Genomic DNA, 18814 nt, shown 5'->3' on the forward strand with positions numbered 1-18814 from the left:
AACATTAATCAAACGTAATGAGTTTTTCTGGGTACATGATACCATACAGCATCCATATCAAACTTGCGCGGGCCGCACTAACATTAAACTTTCATATCAAGGTGCGGGCCTCAAACTAGTGTCCTGCGGGCCACATTTGGCCCGCGGGCCGCGTGTTTGAGACCACTGCTGTACACCATAAAATCCCATTTGCAGCCTCTCTGGCACTATGCAAAGGTGTTAGGTGGTACATTTGGTAATGACTTAAGGGGCAAGTAGAAGGATATCAGGTGCCGGTACGATATGAGATGACACCCTCCTGGGAAGCTGGCTTAATGACTCCCCGATTTGGCCAAGTAATTTTACTACGGCAAAAGTGCAGGAGGACACCCACACCCCTCCCTCCCTCCCTACGCATGCAGTACTACAGAATCAAATACTCATGAGGCACTCAAGCTCATTTTCCACACTCTAAAAGCTCACAGATGTACACTCAGAGAGCATAACGTCACTACATTGCTTAAGGGGAACAACTACAAACCCATCAACTGATTTGGACCAGGGAAAGTGAACTCTACAGCAGTTGTGAAAACAGAAATAGCTTAAAACTAGGGTGAAATAGTGGTAAAATGATCAGTCAATATGCCTGGACACAAGTGCTCTGAACCCCTACGACCTGCCTGCACTTAAACTGGCAATTTCATGGCTGGCCAATACAAAGACAAACGGAATAAATGGCAGACATATTTAAAAGACACGTCAGATGCCTGAAGGTCAATGGAAATGACGGGCCAAGCTCTCGTCCGACTTGCCTGCCTGCCTGCGTGCGTGTGCGTGTGCGTGTGCGTGTGCGTGTGCGTGTGCGTGTGTACTCTGTGAGAAGCGGGGCCACAGATAGCATTTAATTGAAGGTGGACGCTATCAGATAGCCTGTGACTTAGCTGTCAGTCAAGATGCGGTCGCCACGGTGACGCTCGGCACGGCTGACGACATCAGGAAAACACCGCTGGCTTTTAAGCAGGGAAAGAGAGACACGGGAGTAGACGCCAATTGGACATGATGTCCAGTACGATGAAGAAACAGAGCGAGAGATGTGCAGGTGGGAAATACTATGTGCTCATTATACTGTGCATGTGTAAAAACAGTAAGTACATGGTACAGTATGAAGAAAAGAAAAAAAACTGCATAAGAATCACTGCATAAGAATGTAAAGTAGGGATTTTAGCATATATCGCAATATCTTTTGGGATGTATCATGATACCATGAAGTAAAACAATATAAAATTTAGCTACAAAGCTTAAGCTTTGATATAATGAAAGACACTGCCTCAAATTGTAAAGCACATGCATCTATAGGTAACAAAGTGGCTAACTTTTCTAATGGGATGTCAGCCTCTGGACACATTGCTACTAAATCTACAACCAACTGAAATGGCCGAGCTTGTGATTAAGGAAGATGTAGTCACCCATGCAATTCCAACTGCAGATTGAAGATATTTATTATGACATTCTTGTTTTGTTTACACAGACATAGGGCAAACGACGCTCTCATTGTGAAGGATGCTCACGGAAAATACAACGCAATGTCATCAACTTGGGTTGTTTACGTTTTATAATTTCTACAGGTATAAGTCATTTTCTTATCATTAGAAGAATACCGGTACATAAAATATATCGCCCGACCCCAATGCCAAGTAAAACTAAGCACTGTCCTAATACTGAAAAAAGAAAGAATGCAAGGGACACTTTGATTTTTGTAAAGCATATGCTAAAAAGTTATATTTATTTTAAGAAAAAGACAGCATCACAGCTTTGTGATATAAGTGAAAAAGTAATCTTAGTCTTTTCGTGCCATTTTTGCAGGGTTTTTTTTCTCTAAATGTTCTTTTCATAATAGTATGACTTTCAGAATAATAATAATTTTGACTTTATTCTCATATTATACCTTCCCCCAATCTAATTATCTAAAAAGTATTGGTCAATTCCAATTTTTTTTTATAAAATATTTTATATTCTAACTCTATGCTACAGTACTGACTCATAGAAAATGACAACTTTTCTTGTTAGAATACGACCTTTGACTTTGATCTTATAAAGTTATGTTTTTCCCCATATTTTAATTTTGACAAGTCAAAACATTACAGCTGTTTTTTCCAAATATTAGTCCTTTCTTCTTGTAAATCTTTTTCTCACAATTCTGATTTTATTCACATATTTTGACTTTATTTTGCAAATATTATAACTTTCCCCCAACCAAATTTACCAAAAATTGCCACTTTGCTGTTTTGTTTGTTTCTCATAATATACAATGTATAGTTTCTTTGTGTCAATCTTATATTTCATTTTATAACGCAAGTCCATTCTTTTTCTTACAACATTCTATTTTTAGAATGTGCCATTGGACATCCCTGCCCTAACATGAGCCAAGTGAGTCGAAGCCAAAAAGTGCTGCTCACCCCTCCCCAAACAGACCTTTATGAGGGGAAATCTGGGGAATCAGTTGGAAATTTGAGCGGTGGAAAATATTCCCCAATCATCATTACCGTCCCTTTTCCTTTAGCTCTGGGCAGATGGTGATAAGAATTTTCTCGGCTGCTCTCACCTTCATCATTCCTGGCGTCTCAATTTTCACCCTGATGCTACATCATCCACCCATTTGCTGCAGGAAAATGAATCCCCTATAAGACTCCAAAAAGCAACCTGGACTTTCATCAATGGAAAATATTGAAAAGAACAAAACTGGTACATATTTCATACTAAAGATGGAAATCGAAAGCTAAAATGCTGCACAAATCAAACTACATGATAATGTACAATGATTCTTTTCTAAATGACAACTAAAACTCGGATCATATCAAAATGAGCAATACAATTGTAGAACAGATTCAAGCAATATGCTAATATGAGCCAGTTCTAGAAAATATTGGCAAAATACTAGGGGCTCGTGACACCCCTAGAGGTTCTCGAGGGGTCTAATGTTAGAAATCTGACATTGGCCCCATTGTATATACGTATGTGCCCTGCCATTGGCTGGCGACCAGTCCAGGGTGTACCCCACCCCTTCCACAAAGACAGCTGGGATAGGCTCCAGCATGGCCGCGACCCTTGTGAGGATAAGCAGTACAGAAAATGGATGGATGGGGGAAAAAAAAACATTTCCTGGCATAAACTAGCTAAATGAAACAGCTGAAATAGCAGTAGCAGAACATGTATTGGAATTGTGAATGTGATACTCTACATCGGCCACTAGATGTCAGTAATTGTTCGGTGAGACAGGCACTAAACTCGTCACTAAGTTTCTCTAGGGAACACTTTTAATGTGACGCTGCTATTCATGTTGCCAATGGTATATTTACTCGTATTTTGTCTACTTTACTGCGTAATACGAGTGTATAGCCATTTAATAGCCGTCCAGAAAAAAAAGCACCATGTGACCATAGCGATCAAGCGTTAAGTCATGGCTAGAGGGCTCCAAATTAAAACGTATTTAGAAGATCATAAACAGGTTTCATATGTCATCAGCACAAAAATATTCCATTGATTAAAACTGAATCCTACTTCGCTGAAACCATTAACCAATTAACTGTGATTTTCCTGATAAGAAAATGATAAGTTGGTAACACACAGAGTTTGAACAGATGGAGAAGGGGTGGAACTAAAGGCTGAATTGTGAAGGTATATTTAAAAACAAGCTACTGTACACTCACCCCATGTACTGTAGCTAAGGTTCACGTGAATCACAAAGCACACAGCGAAGCACAGAGGAGGCATGAATAGCAAATAATTCCATTAAGACCAGCAGCTGATTTCCCTTGGTTCCAATCACTATGTCTATTTATAACAAAGCTATCTGGCATTTTTTGTCTTGTAATGACCCAATGTGGCAGAGAGGGGTAGGGTGGGGTTGGAGGAGGTGTCTAAGTGACATGTGCAAACTAAAAGAGAGAGATTTGTGTGCCATTTTTTGCATCACCGTGTCGCGCCCATTTGTCTGTCCTTTGAATGAATGTGTGCGTCTGCTAAGGTCGTCACTGAATCATGTCAGCCACAAGGGGGAAGCCTAATTAATTTAGTAGCTTTCCTGGCAGCTTGTAAACACAATGCTGACTTTACCGCCCTGCTCAGTGCAGTGCAGCAAAGCACGGCGGGCAAAGGGGGGTGGGGGGGGGGGGGCAGGGTGGAATAGACGGTTCATTTAAGGACATTTAATAGTTGCGTGTGTAAGCTCAAATATATGATGATTATTGCAGGTAATTAGGTAGTCAGACGACCTTGAGGCAGCGGAACTGCTAAATTGTTGAGGTAATTTTGGGGGCATATACGCTCATCCCTGGGTGTGGCGTTATATGGGAAGCCCTCTTGTCAAGCAGAGGCTTCAATATAGCAACCATCCAAAGGATTACCTCTACAGGTGTTTTTTTTTAATGTGTGATGGCAAATACGAGGAAAAATGTGATGCGCTATGGCCTGGCTGCAGATTATAATATGGTTAAAAAGATATAAAATGAACATAATAACAATAGAAAGACAAAAAGTGGAATGTTATGTCGATTACAGTGAAGATACTCTAGTGTGAAAAGCTGACTTGATTTATTTTATAATATGAAACACTACATCAGGGGTCTCAAACACGCGGCCCGTGGGCCAAATGTGGCCCGCAGGACACTAGTTTGAGGCCCCCGCCTTGATATGAAAGTTTAATGTTAGTGCGGCCCGCGCAAGTTTGATATGGATGCTGTATGGTATCATGTACCCAGAAAAAATTATTACGTTTCATTAATGTTCATGTTAAAGGTTAAATAACTGTTAATAGTTATCCTCCCTATCTGTGTGGAAGTGGAAGTTTTTGGCTGTTTAAGTTTAAAGGAAATAACTTGAAGGCTACCGTTTAGGTCGCTAGCTCTCTAGTTTGCGAGTTAGCATGTGTCTCAAGACCCTGCAGTTGCGCAATATGTTGTAAATAAAAAAAGTATAAATGTGACTATAGTCGTGTTTGGTCATGTCTACAGGGCTCTAATAATGCTTTGTTAATTTTAATCTGAAAAAAAATAATTTGTCTACCCACCAACTATATGTGGTTTTGTTAAGTTTTTATTATTTGCCGTTTTATTGTTATTATTATTATATTTATTTATTTATTACTGATTGATTGATTTTCTTTATTCTTGATTTGTTTATTTATTTTTCATCTTATTTTGTGTAGAAAAATAAAAAGTAAGATATTTGAGAACAGTGGAATGTTTTATCAGAGCTTTTCTTGTAGAAAATTGGAACCAAAGCAAAGTTTTTTAAATTTTTTTGTTTTTAATAAATGCGTTTTTTTTTTTTTTTTGAAAACCTGATGCGGCCCAGTCTCACCCAGACCCGAGCTCCAGTGGCCCCCAAGTAAATTGAGTTTGAGACCCCTGCACTACATAGTCTAAGGTTAACTTCTTTTTACACTTGCATGGCACTGCATGAAGCCGAAGTGCCCTGTATCAAATGATCAGTATATACGTATATTTGATGTCAATATACCTGTGAATATTCTCTTTCATCCAGGTCATTATATTTGCAGGGCATCAAATTCATGGCAACTGGACTGTTCATGTTGTCTTATACATTTCATCTGTCGTGCAAGCAGGCTTCATCAGTTCATGCTCAAAGACTAGATAGGACAGCCCTAATGTAAAAACTCCAAATACAGATCCAGTCTATTGATATTTTAACGGAAGAGGCACATCTAGACAGGAATGGTTTCTCTCTTTTGTGATGTCAAATGATGGTCGTTAGGATACAATGGGGTGGGGCCTCTTCCCCCTAATAATGGTCCTTTGGGTGGCATCACCTTCATTAGCATTCCATTCAGATGTAATCATGGTAATGAACGGATGGTTTCAAAGAGGAGTGTGGAAAACCATCTACGTTAAGGTTGAGGAGCCATCTCTGAACAAGGGGGCAGGGGTCTACACCACCATCTTTCTCCCACATTTAATAATTTAGCCTCAAACAAATAAACAAGGCACAGCCACCTTGGTTTAGTCTGAATAGTGTTTGTCCTACATCGTTTCTGAGTGTGAACTGATGAAGCCTGTGTGGATGAGAGGTGAAATATCTTCTAAATTATGCCTTCACTTCCTCAAACGCCACCAGTCATCACAGGCTGAGCAGTTTTATTTTAGTTTAATTATAGAATCGGCTTATTTTTTATGATAGGTAAAAAAACATTTCCAATGGTAATCAATCCCTCACACCCTCCGGCCACCCTTATTAAAAGCTAAAATAATCCACACCAATCCCAAGTATGAATTCTTAAGGGAAAATGCAACACATGCACTTGAATGTGTCCTATAATGCACCTTCACGTTCATTTATTCATTTCCTGGTGCAAGCTGCTGAGAAATTTCAAAGAGAATTGTGATCCAACCCATTGACCGTATGCCCAAATATTAACATAAAAGACGGAAGGTACAGACGCCATCTTCCCTTTCTGACCTAGCTGTCTTTGAAAACTATCTGTGGTACTTTGCTACTTACGTCTGGGTACTCTTTGACAGGCACAAACAGTTTTTCCTGCAGGTAGACCACGGGTCCCGCAGGCTCTGGCAGCTCTAGGGGGTGTCTGTCCACAAGGCCATTTACTGTGTCACTGTACATGTGTTTGCGCACCCTGTTGATCTCTGGAAAAAAGCACACACAAAAAAAGAAAGCTTAGTCAATGGACAAAAAAAAAAAGAAAATTGTTATGGTTCCAGGCAAAGGATTAAGGTGGAATATCACAGCGTTTTGCAACAACAAAAAGTTAGGCTTCGTTTTGACAGGTAGCAATTATTCACAAGTGCACAAAATAGCAGCTGGACACAACAGAGACACAGCCATTAAGTGGTACATAATGACAGGGTAAAAGGCCACACGGTACAATAGTCTGCAGGGGGGTGGGGTGAGCCGGGTGGCCATGTATTCAGTTTGTAATGTAGGGGGAATCGATTGCTAAATGACACACATTTTGGTCATGGAGGCTCACTTCACACTTCCAACAGTGAAGCAATGAGCTGAAGCATCAGTATAATATGATCTGTTGTGCACAGACTGAATTAGAACATTAAAAACGGCATTAAGGGCAGTTGGGAGAGCTCCATATTAAAACACCAGCAGGGGAACTTGACACTCTGCAATAGTAGATACTAATTTGAAGCACTCGCACGGCCTCCAAGTCTTAACCTTGCACTGAAACTCATTTGGAAGGTGGGTCATACTTATATAAGTTTCCCCATGAGGAAAGAGATTGGTCTTAGGTGTATATATTACATTACATAGTATTTGATTCATTTGCTGGGGAATTCCTGTTGCTGTTGAAAAACAGAGAATAACAGATGTGTGATTGATGAGTTCATGGACATCTGGCCTGCAGTTTTGGTGGACAACACCTTTGAGACCATCAACTTCTTCCCTCCCATATTAGCTCATCAGTCAGGTACACGCATACTCTTCGTCCTCCAAAATAACAGCTATTGTAATGCAATTGTTTGTGATCGTCTGCTGTGTGCAAGCTCACACATTTATGCTGCTTTTCTCGATTCCGTGTAAAAAAATGACACAGATTACAATTTTTAAATTGAGGGACTGCTATTTAATCCGCCATGGGGCCAAGAAAAGTTGAGAGTGCTGGAACTTCAATAAAGAAGGTTACCATCTCTCCAGGCTGTATAGGAAGTCAGCATCATCTCCGACAGAAGAGCAGTTTCAGTGGCAGATTACTATCACTGTCCCGCTTCACTAAAACACTGAGCAGACCTATTCAACACCATGTGGCTTTTCAACATAACATAACATATTAAATTATTATTACCGTATTTTCCGGACTATAAGTCACACTTTTTTTCACAGGTTGGCTGTTCCTGTGACTTATACTCCAGAGTGACTTATAAATGAAAAAAACAGTTTATTTACATAAACACTGGACACCTTTTCTGGTCATGTTTATTTTTTGTGTAGCTGAATAACCTGTTCTCTATTCTTTTATTGTTAGAATTTGCCTTCCAAGATGACGTAATGTCTGTTTTGGTAAGTAGTTTGTAAAAATAAATTACCCACAAAAAATGTGACTTATACTCCAGTGCGACATATATGTTTTTTTTCTACCTAATTATGCATTTTTGGCATTGTGCAACCTTATACTCCGGAGCGACTTATAGTCCAGAAAATACGGTATATTATGGCACGATGAATTTGCCGTGATCTTTTCCGTATTGATTTATGTACTTCATTATTTCTATTTTACTCTCTTATTTTTCCTCATCTCATGTCTGGCCTTGGTTGTTTTATTTGTGATGTCAACATTTTACACCGAAACAGAATTTGGAACCTCAAATAGATTACTCTACTACCAAAGGGATTGTGAAACAACAAAGGAAGAGCCTTTTGTTAACATGCAAGGGGTATTTTTTCCCCGACATAATTTCTTAGTGTATGATTCATGAGTCTCAAGGACGGAAACTGGGTATATGCAGGAGGTGGGTATCTGTCCAAATTACAATCATAAAAAAAACATGGGCTGTTATATGATGTACGTCCTTGTAGAACAGATTTACGACAAGTCTTCTATAAAACAGCTAACTGCATAGTGGCAAAATGACAAAGCCATTTTCAGTGGTGGTTATATGATCGATTGATGCTGCACACACGCTTGGACAGCTGTTCACTTTGCACTGCCTTTTTGCAAAGAGAATCTTAAACCCCAACAATCTCAAATATTTGGAAGCAGTCGATACGACAGCAGCACCGCTAGTCACTCATGGACGCATAAAGAATAACAAAAAAAAAACATCTGTAAAACGGATCACTCAAATAGATTTATATGAAGCCTTAAAAAAAGTGTAACAACAACCCCCCCCCTTCCTCTGTCCCTCTGCCTCCTAATTCTATTTCCTCATGCCGAAATGCCACATTAACATAAGGGGCCGTGCTAGGCTATCAGTGGAGACGTGTAGCATTTGACAACCTCTAATTTCAATGCGGGGAGTCCTTTCTGAAGCGCTGCACTCACCGAAAAATTACCCCACACCTTGCGAAACTGACAAAATCATTTGTCTAGCTGTCCGCCGTGACAGAAAAGGGTGATTGTGTAAGAAAGATGGTGGAGGGGTGCTGAAAGTCTGCTATGTTTGGAAAAGATATATAAAAAGAAGTGGGGGGAAAAGGGAATATTAGCAGGCAAGGCCAGGCAATTTTCTTAAAACATTTTGCAGGAGCTAGCTAGATGTTAGCACATGCTTCCTCCGCTTGGACCATCTCTCAGCTGTGTGCCAGTGTGTCACATCTTGCAACCTGACTCAGCAATCCACATATAAACTGCTATCCTGTCTATTTGCCTAATGGGGGGACACAACACACACACAGTCTAATTGTCCGCTTTTCACAGACAAAAGCAGGCAGAGAGAGATAGAGGGAGAGGGAGAGAGAGAGAGTGTGTGTGTGGGGAAAATCGCCCTTGAAAGTGGCTGAAGGGTAGCGAGAAAGAAGAAAAGGACTGCTGAGCAAGCAGCTGTATTCACACTTTTTTTTGTTCCAGCTAAAACTGCTCATTTTATCCTTATCTTTTTGTTTCTCTAAATGACTGCCTATCTGCAGCAGTGAAAAAAAAAAAGCGAGACCATACCAATGGAGACCATTAATCGTTGAATATTGTCAAAAAAGCATATTGGATGCACTCTGAAAAGTGCTATTTGGCAGTCTACTACTGTGATTATGAAGGTTGTGTGTTTATGTACAGATTCTGATGCCAAAAATGTGATCTCACAAGCACACACACACACATAACCGAGGATAAAAAAAACAGTCCAGGAGAGGTTGAAATGAGGACGGAAAAGGGGAGGGCCGGGTAGGAAAACTTTTACTTTTTTTTTATGCACCAGTCGCTCTGATCTAATGAAAAGTAAACAGCACATCGAAATAAACTTGGCGGGTGGGTTAGCGGCAAGATCAAAGATGGAGCAAGCCATAGGAGACAAGTGGAAACAAAAAAAAAGTAGAATCCAAGAAGGTAATTTCTAATTAAAATCTACTGCGGTTGAGTCCTAATACCAAAGTACTAATTTGGGGTTAGTATGCATTATGATGCTGTCTGGAGAAGCATGTCAATCCACTTTATGGTGACTTTTAACATCATATCATTCTTGCATATACAACTGTCCCTCGTTTATCACGGTTGATTGGTGCCAGATCCGGCTGCAATAAGTGAATTTCCACAAAGTAAGATTCAATTCATTCAATCACAGCCATTTTTCAAAAAGGCATCCCTCTTGGTACCGGCCATTTACAATGATTTTGACAGATTTTTCAAGGCACACGGTGTATTGTGTTCTTGGGATATATAGATATAGAGATATAGATAGATACACACACAAACCAAAAGTAGGGTTGGGCGATATGGACCTTAGCATATGTCACAATATTTTTGGGATGTATCACGATACGACATTGTAACAAAGCTTAAGCCATATAATGAAATACAAATTGTAAAGCACATTTATTGATTGGCAACAATCTGGCTAACTTTTATAATGAGATGTCAGCCTCTACACACATTACTACTAAATCTTCAACCAACTGCAATGCCTGTGCTTGTGATGAAGGAAGATGTAGGCACCCATGCAATTCCAACTCCATATGGAAGATATTCTTTATGACACTCGTGGGCAAACGGCTCTCTTATTTTGAAGGACAGTCAGAAAAGTATGTATTTTCTGTGTCTGGAGAATTTGTATTTACGGCGAATATGAGCACTTTGACACAAATTTTGCCATATACTGTATATTTAGCCAAGAAGTCTGAACAACGATGCCACACCATAAGAACTGGTAGTTTTACATTATCATTTTTTCTTCCAAACAGCATGAACTATTTATAATTTTCAAATTTTTACACTAAATAGTAAAAGCCATAGTCTGTCTTTGTGAGCAAATGAGTTAACAAATCAAACGTTTTCATAGTTGAGAGCATAGAAAACCCATTAATGACCGTAATATGTTTAACATTATTAGAGTCCTGTAGACATGAAATAACACCCCTATGACAGCAATCGCTCCCCATAGAGTCAGAGCCTGGCAGTCCTAACTTTTTTTTATAATGTATTTCAAGCAAAAGAATGCACTAACACAAAACATACAGCAGAACATATACAAAAACAGCACAATCAAGTCCACAATGGTTTTTGAGCAATAAATAAATAATACATTACACATATTTATAGCTGGAATTGGAGTGGGAAGAAGTAAAACATGAAATATCTCAAGAGTACTTCAATGAAAACCAAAAGCTATTTCCTTCCTTTTTTTTCTTCTAACAATACCTCAAGCATTTACTAATATTTACACATGTGAAAGGATTTTCAATACCAACTATGCTAATACAAGTACCACAAAGTTAGGCAACATTGGACATACAATAAATACCAGCTATGGTAAAATGAACACCATACAACTTTATTTGGACATCAATACATCAACAGGAGTGCAATTCCAACACCATGGGTTCCAATTCCATGGCGCAGAACAAGGTGGTGCAGGGTGGGTGGAGCGTTGTGCGAAATCAGAGCCCCATATGTGTATCTCCAACTCCAAACAAACACGACATAAGTGATGTGCTGTATGTTCAGAGACCTCAAATATGTACACTCAAATGCTGATTCCTGGTCGATATGTTACATTAGGTACCGTAAACGGCACAATGGTAAGTGATGAGCTAAAAAAAAATATTCACTCACAGACACGCCTAGGTGTGCCGGAGCCGAGCGAAACGAAACACGGGCGACAAACAAGCCTTTTCACTTAGAAGTTGTGCACTTTAGCCATCACAAAGTCTGACTATGAAAAAAGGATTTAGATGTTTAATGCATCGCTGCCCTTTATTCGCAGCACGGACGACTTTATTCGAGACGACACTCCACTTGAACAGTTTAGGGGTTTGACGGGCCGAGTATGTGAAAGACGGAAGTTTCTTTTCTTAATGCAAAGAGCAGAAATATGTGTGTGTGTGTGTTGGGGGGGGCTGAGCCATGAAAACATATGCATTTCTGGGGCTTATCATCCATTCACAGCTGCCTACCCTCTCCATCCATCCACTTCTTTATAAGGATTTTTTCCCCCTTCCCTCCTCCTATGCCTGTGTCTTATTTTTACTTCCTAATCTTTGATTTAACAGTAGACCAGACGCAAGCCTTTGATCTTCATGCACAAACTATTTCAGGGCTCTTAATGAGTGTGATGTACTATCAGCGTAGTGAAGAACAGCATATGTATTGCAGTTTTTACAAGGAACATCCACATTAGGTTTGAAAGTTCATGTCCCAGGAGTTCTGCCTTCGGAAAAAAAGTTTGCATTCAACAACTTTGATGGAAACATCCAGTCGTTTTTTTTTTTTGGGACACTAGGTGGTCAAATACAAAAAGTAGACAACACTGATTAGAGGTCCCAATACAGGGAAACCTCTATCAAACGCCCCTGTCAAAATACAGGTTTGATCATGAGGAATAACTTTTGTTTTTCCTTTGGCTTTTTCGGAACAATTATTGCCAATAAGCAAGAAGCAACAACAAAGCGCCCTCAGCTAGGGATGTTACAAAGAATATGAGAGTAAAAAATTCACAATTACCACGATTCCAGTGTCAATATGCACATTTCAAATCAAACATGCGTTAAATGTTTTTTTTTTTTTTTCCGTGTTTCTTCTTGCTCCAGTCCGGTCGCTCCAAATGCGCATAACAAAAACATCAAGTAACGGCAAATAAAGTTTCATGGCACAGGAAAGTTGTAGCCAACACCTTTCCTGACACAAAGCAAATCTGTTTAGCATGTAAGGGCATTTAGATCAATAATACTATTTGCCCCAATGGCTGGACGGGACAAAAAAAAGAAGTTTTTTTTGTTTTTACAGAGGTTAAACATCAATTACAGATTTTCACCCTGTGACCCTTTTAAAAGTTATACACTTTGGTCCTGAAACGGTCCCACTCAAAAGTACTTTGTGTACTATTGACGACTTTTAAAAAGTTACAATAAAAGTAAAACTGAACAATAAATCGAGAATCCAAAAATTAATAATTTTTTTTTACATAGTCTGCCTGTAGTATGGAAATGACAGTGCATCTATTGTCCCTTTCAGACTGCCTGGAATAATGTCATTTTCCCAACTTTTTCTATAAATGGGTCATCCCGAAGAGGGAGAGACTTCCTGAATCCATATGTGGCATGGATCGAAGTACCATCCCACCTACATATGGAAAGGTCTAAACAGTTCTAGACAGAAATGACAGTGTAGTTTGCCGGCAGCCACGGGTAGAGATTTATGATGTGTGTGTCAGGGATTCTCCAAAGGCACACTGGGTGAAAAGCTCTGGCGTCAGGTCTTTAAGTACATAGGCCACTAAATAAAAGACTGGTGTAACAAGGTTTTGGCGATGTGCTCCTCTGGGAGCAAGGTGAAGAAAGTAATAACGTGGGTGGGCACACAGCAAACAAGACAAAGAAGAACGACTTTCATCCGGAGCCTCCCTTGGTAATGGATGCTTTAGGAACGTAATGCCAATAAAAATCACAGAGGCAGCTTAATGTTTGTCAAAGTCTATAATGCAGAATTTGCATCAAGTGTATAAAAGCGGGTGTGTACATGCATATTGCAGCCAACTCGCCTCAGAAAACACCACGTTACGCTATGTGATCATCAATAATGAGGCTGAAAACTCACACTGACAACACACACGCACACACAAAACCTTTTTTTTTTTTTTTTTTAGTTCAGCTGCAGTTCAATGCATGCACAAGAATGTGTGCCCTGATACCAACTTAACTAAATGTAATATATATATAAAAACAAACACCCAGCTTAACATTAAAACACCCACATAGACCGGCTAATGAGCTGTTGTGTTTGAAGACAGAACTCCCCAGAGACAAGGAGGTAGAAGGCAGAGAAGTGCCTGAGAGAAGTATCTCTTAAACAAATATCACAGGAAAAGGGCAGGAAATTTAGAGTCACACCTCACTGTAGTTATTTATTTATTTTTAAAAATTGCCTCACTCCAAGCCCGGACCTCATTGGAAGTCCAGTGACATAGAAAATGAAGGAAAAAAACGACTGTAGAGATGGGAAGCAGGTTTTTAGTAGGACCAAGTGCTGGCATCCATGCACAGGTAACAAAACAAAGTCACGTTGGCTCTGGGGTCATTTTCATTTTTTCAGTCCAAATCAAGCATTTAAAAAAGGGGCAAAGAAAGAGAGAGGTGTTCAGTTTCAGACACCGCTGGGCAAAATACTAATTCATTGGAGTGATGGAGTGGAGGCATATGACGGCGCCGCAGCAGCCACACAGGAGATGAGAGCGAAGGGCTACATTGTGGATATTTTCCGGGACATGACAATGCATTGAAAGCAGCGGGGAGGATGCGAGGAACGCCGGTGTGGCGGCATGCTAGAAAAGGGGAGACTCGACATGAGACGGCGCTACAGGAGAGGAAAAAAAAATTCTAAATGAGCGCGGGAGGAGAGATTTCTTCCTAATTTCCCAATAATAGTTTCACCAGGCTGGGAGATGTTTATTTATACTGTATGTTTATTTTATAACCAGACATATCTAGCCCTTTTTCCGAGTCCCCTGAAATTGAGTCTAGAGAGGAGCCTTCCTACAAATGAGGATTTCTCTTCCACCTATCCAGAACAGGGAGTCATAGGGAGGGAATTAGATTTTGTTTTCCAAAGTGGTGTGGTTTGTTTGGTGTGGTATGAACGCAAGTGTGGAACAAACCAACCATCTATCACAAAAATAGCATGATTATATTTAGATCCAAACCAACTGGCAAATTAACCTATCAGCTTTGATTCTAATACACGAGTAGCGACCACAGTTTCGACAGTTATATCAGATTTCAACAGAGTTGCAAAAATATACTGGTGTCAACTAATTTACCATGTTTCCTTTTTGCAATATAAGTAACATAACACTGTAAAGGTTTTTCAGAACGTCTTAATATTTGTAACAGAACGTAGCCGAGTTTAGCTGAGTATTAGCAGTAGTGGAGCAAAGATGCTGCTTATGGTTTCACGACCAGATTCACTTATGGTCGGGTGTGGAAACACTGAACCGCGATAAATGACAGATTCCTGCAATTACATTTTTAAAATGGTACAACAACTGCCGTCTTCTCTCAAAATGTCTGGCAGTGAATGCGTTAATATTCCCAGTCCTACCATTCGCTTGCCTTTTTTGTCCCCTCAATGTGAAAAGAAATCAAACCGGGGTGGAAACACACCCAGAAATCAGCGTGAAATCACCATTCATCAAACTTGTATTGACTAAGCTGTAAACATGTTGCCATCTTGCTCACCTCTGATTGGACAGCAGAGAGCATAGCAAAGCAGTATAGAGCGTGGGTGTGGTGGCATCCCAGAGGAGCAATCTGCAAAGCCATTAATCATAGGTCGTAGTAAATGCTAAACTTCGGAAGCTGTCATTGTGTGAATGCATGCAGGAGGGGAGAGATGGTGGAAAAAGACACCCAGAGTCTTTTGACCGTTTGGTGGTGACGCTGTGACTACTGTATGTGCTCCAGGAGTGCGTCACGGCTTGTCGCTGTGTGGATTAGATAAACCATGCAGACAGACAGACAGACAGACAGGGAGAGACACTGCATGTTGGAAGACAAACACAACATTCGGAAATATGCTACAAATAGTGCTGGCCAAAACAGCATTTCAGGAAAGTGGAAACTAAACACTACCTCTCTGCACTGGAAAATAGTAAGCGTTTGTACATTTATAAAAATAACATTACTGGGCTCAGCAGCAAAACAAGTTCCTTACCATTAAGACCTCATTATACTAAAATTAGCACTGGGGATAGTCATATTTGATGATGTGAGACTGCTCTATGGGGGGTTGTGTTGTGGCAATAGGGAGAGTGTATGGGAAAAGCAGGCAGTTCAATGAGCCATTGGAGTGCTAGTTTTGTGCAAATGTAATGGTGTCCTTCCATATCCTGAGCCGGGTAGACATGTTTTACTATTAAAAGAATGCTAAAAAAAAAACATTGATTATTCTCCATGTGGGAATGGGTCCACCGGTTTGAGCCACTGGAGTTTTCAGGAGGATGCAAACATTATTTGGGCTAGAATGCACAGAAAACGTAAAAATGTGTTCATGTTTCACATAAGGATAGTGGATGATGGGTGCAGTTCCCCTTTAAGAGTGCTTAGAATGCTAAAAAGTCAGATGGATGCAACATAAATACCAGGGGTTCTCAACCTCGGACCCACATTTTCCAATGGCCATTAAGTGAAGACCCACTTTTATTTGTAAATTTTTATTAATTTGTATAATTTTTAATTTTCACCTTTTATGCATTTTTTTTATTCGAGTAATTTTTATTAGTATATTTTTTACACTTAAGTCCGTTTATAATACCAGAAAGACAGATATTTTACTTGTAACTGGGCTACGTGCGTACACCAAGTAGGAAGATTACTCAAATATTGCACAAATTTACTTCAAAAGCAGTCACATTACTTGTATATTACACATTTTTTATGTAATTTGTGGCTTGCTGTCCATGGAGCTGCGACCCACTTTTGGGTCCCGATCTATCAATTGACGACCACTGGTATGTACAATTCACCATTTTATTGTCTGTGTGTTGAAATCATGCCGGTGGCTAATTTATTTTTACACTTGTATGCCAGTCAAGAAAGTTACAAAGTAACTTAAAATTGCCCGAATATAGTTAATGAAAATGATTTGAAGCATTTCTATTTCAGAGAAGTGTTTCAAAACTCAAATGTGAACTCAACCAGTGTCCCAGAAAAGATTTCAGGTTCCACACCACTTGCTTCATAATTATACTGTATTTGTAGTTGTAACAAGTATTTCAGTGCAGCCCAAGCTGAGGCATTCAGCCAATGCGGCACACCTTTATCAGTGGCACAAATACGCAGCTCAGCTCAAACGGAAATGCACATAAAATGCAAAGTCAGGTCTCCCTCTCAAGTCTCAAGTAAAGATATTTTATTGCTCTGTTAGCCAGCGAAAAGAGAACCGCAGGTACTGTAAAAACCAATAGCTGCCACGGTTTTCATTTAACCGTCACCCCATATGCGTATTAAATTGTGTACTGTTCCCTGCCGGTTAAACCATTAAAACAAACAAAAGTGTGGCCGTGCAAAAGTTGAGAAGTGCTAGTAAGTAATCCTACTTTATTTTTGCTTGAGTTAAATCCATTCCTGCTGCCTGCCGTGTTCTTTGTTGACGTACACACAAAGCAGCAAACAAAAAACAGCAGCCTCGGGTGTTTTCTTACAAAACCCCTGCAAAGACCACCACGGCACACAATAGCTATGTTAAATAAAAGGATGCACGTGAGAAGGACCATGTGATGTGACAATGTATGATAAGGAAGGAGGAAGAATAACAGGATGTTGTTAAGAAGTGGATGGGAAGAGCAAGTGTTAGTCACATTTTCTGTAGACTACACCACCAAATGATGTTTCCTGACAAGTGGGCCCAAACATAAAGACGGACACTTCCTTCCAGCAGTGCAACCTGATCCCAAACAGAGGCGAAAGGACCAGAACTAGCCAACACCAATTCAACAACATTTTGTAGGGAAAAATACCCAACAAGGAAGGTCGACACATTAAAAAAAAATCAAGAAGTTACAAAAAGGATCCAAGTTGCAACTGAGCTTGCACAATGCTCGGGACAACAATGTCCGGAAAGAGTCCAGCAGTCAGGAAATGAAAGAAGTAGGGGGGAGAGGAAGGAAAAGCTAAACTGTAGACACAGGTGGAGAAGATAACCTCAGCTCTGCTTCCTGTCCGCACCCAAACAGAGGAGACCACCGTCCTCACGATGCATGTGGGAAAAGGAGAGAATGTCAAGAGCAAACACAAAGCAGGGGCAAACTTGATGCTGTGTGATTTCTAGGTGGGGGCGATGCAGATTGCAAAGTAGTTGTGTTGCGAAACAAACAGGGGTGCGTCGCAGGACTGGGCTGCACGGTGTACTAGTGGTTAGCATGTTAGCCACATAGGAGATCTGGAAGAGCTGGGTTCAAATCTCAGTCAGGGCATCTCTGTGTGGAGTTTGCATGTTTTCCCCTTGTGGGTTTCCGATGGGTACTCCAGTTTTCTCCCATGTTAAGTTAATTACAGACTCCAAATTGTCCATAGGTATGAATGTGAGTGTGAATGGTTGTTTGTCTATATGTGCCCTGTGATTGGCTGGCGACCAGTCCAGGGTGTACCCCTCCGCCCGCCAAAAGTCAGCTGGGATACCCATACACCCATAGTAAGAACAACATAGAAAATAGATGGGTGGGTGGACGTTCCGGGACCAAACTGGTAAAAATTTGAGGGTGTGAACACAGAATCGCAAATATTATTTATTTTTTATTTTTTTTTAAACGACAATGAGTGTTTGTAATTGCTAAACTAATAACGGCAAACAAAAATGCCAATGTCAACAGAATTGTTAATTAGTTCTGACCCCATACCTTAGTCTGGACTTGTGTCTCAAAATTTAGTAGAAATGTGTCGAGATTCGTACCATACAGACCATAATATAAATCTCAAAAAGAAGTGTCGGTACACATCCGGGGTGTAGAGACTTACAGTACACAAGCATATTCTTCCATTCATCAGGTACTATCCTCAATGCTACAAAAACAAGCCAATTGTAATGCATTAACAAATATTTCCACGCCTCAGTTGACTCTATGTTTGAGGACAAGATTGTCGCGTCAGGGGCAGAAAAAAAAAGTGTTGAGAATGTGAGCAAACATGACAGAATGAGGAACAAGCACATTCCCCT

The 18814-nt window shown here is 40.1% G+C and overlaps 1 protein-coding gene across 6 annotated transcripts in view; it reads right to left on the reverse strand.

The window, feature by feature from the left end:
- Nucleotides 1–18814, reverse strand: part of qkia (QKI, KH domain containing, RNA binding a) — a 105688-nt gene that overhangs the window by 75840 nt on the left and 11034 nt on the right. For all 6 annotated transcript variants that reach the window (XM_058091394.1, XM_058091391.1, XM_058091389.1 and 3 more), the window contains exon 2: nt 6496–6638. In XM_058091394.1, coding sequence (XP_057947377.1) covers nt 6496–6638 — 143 coding nt within the window. The remainder of the gene's footprint in view (nt 1–6495; nt 6639–18814) is intronic.

This window comes from Doryrhamphus excisus, chromosome 13 (assembly GCF_030265055.1).
Source record: "Doryrhamphus excisus isolate RoL2022-K1 chromosome 13, RoL_Dexc_1.0, whole genome shotgun sequence".
NCBI lineage: Eukaryota > Metazoa > Chordata > Actinopteri > Syngnathiformes > Syngnathidae > Doryrhamphus > Doryrhamphus excisus.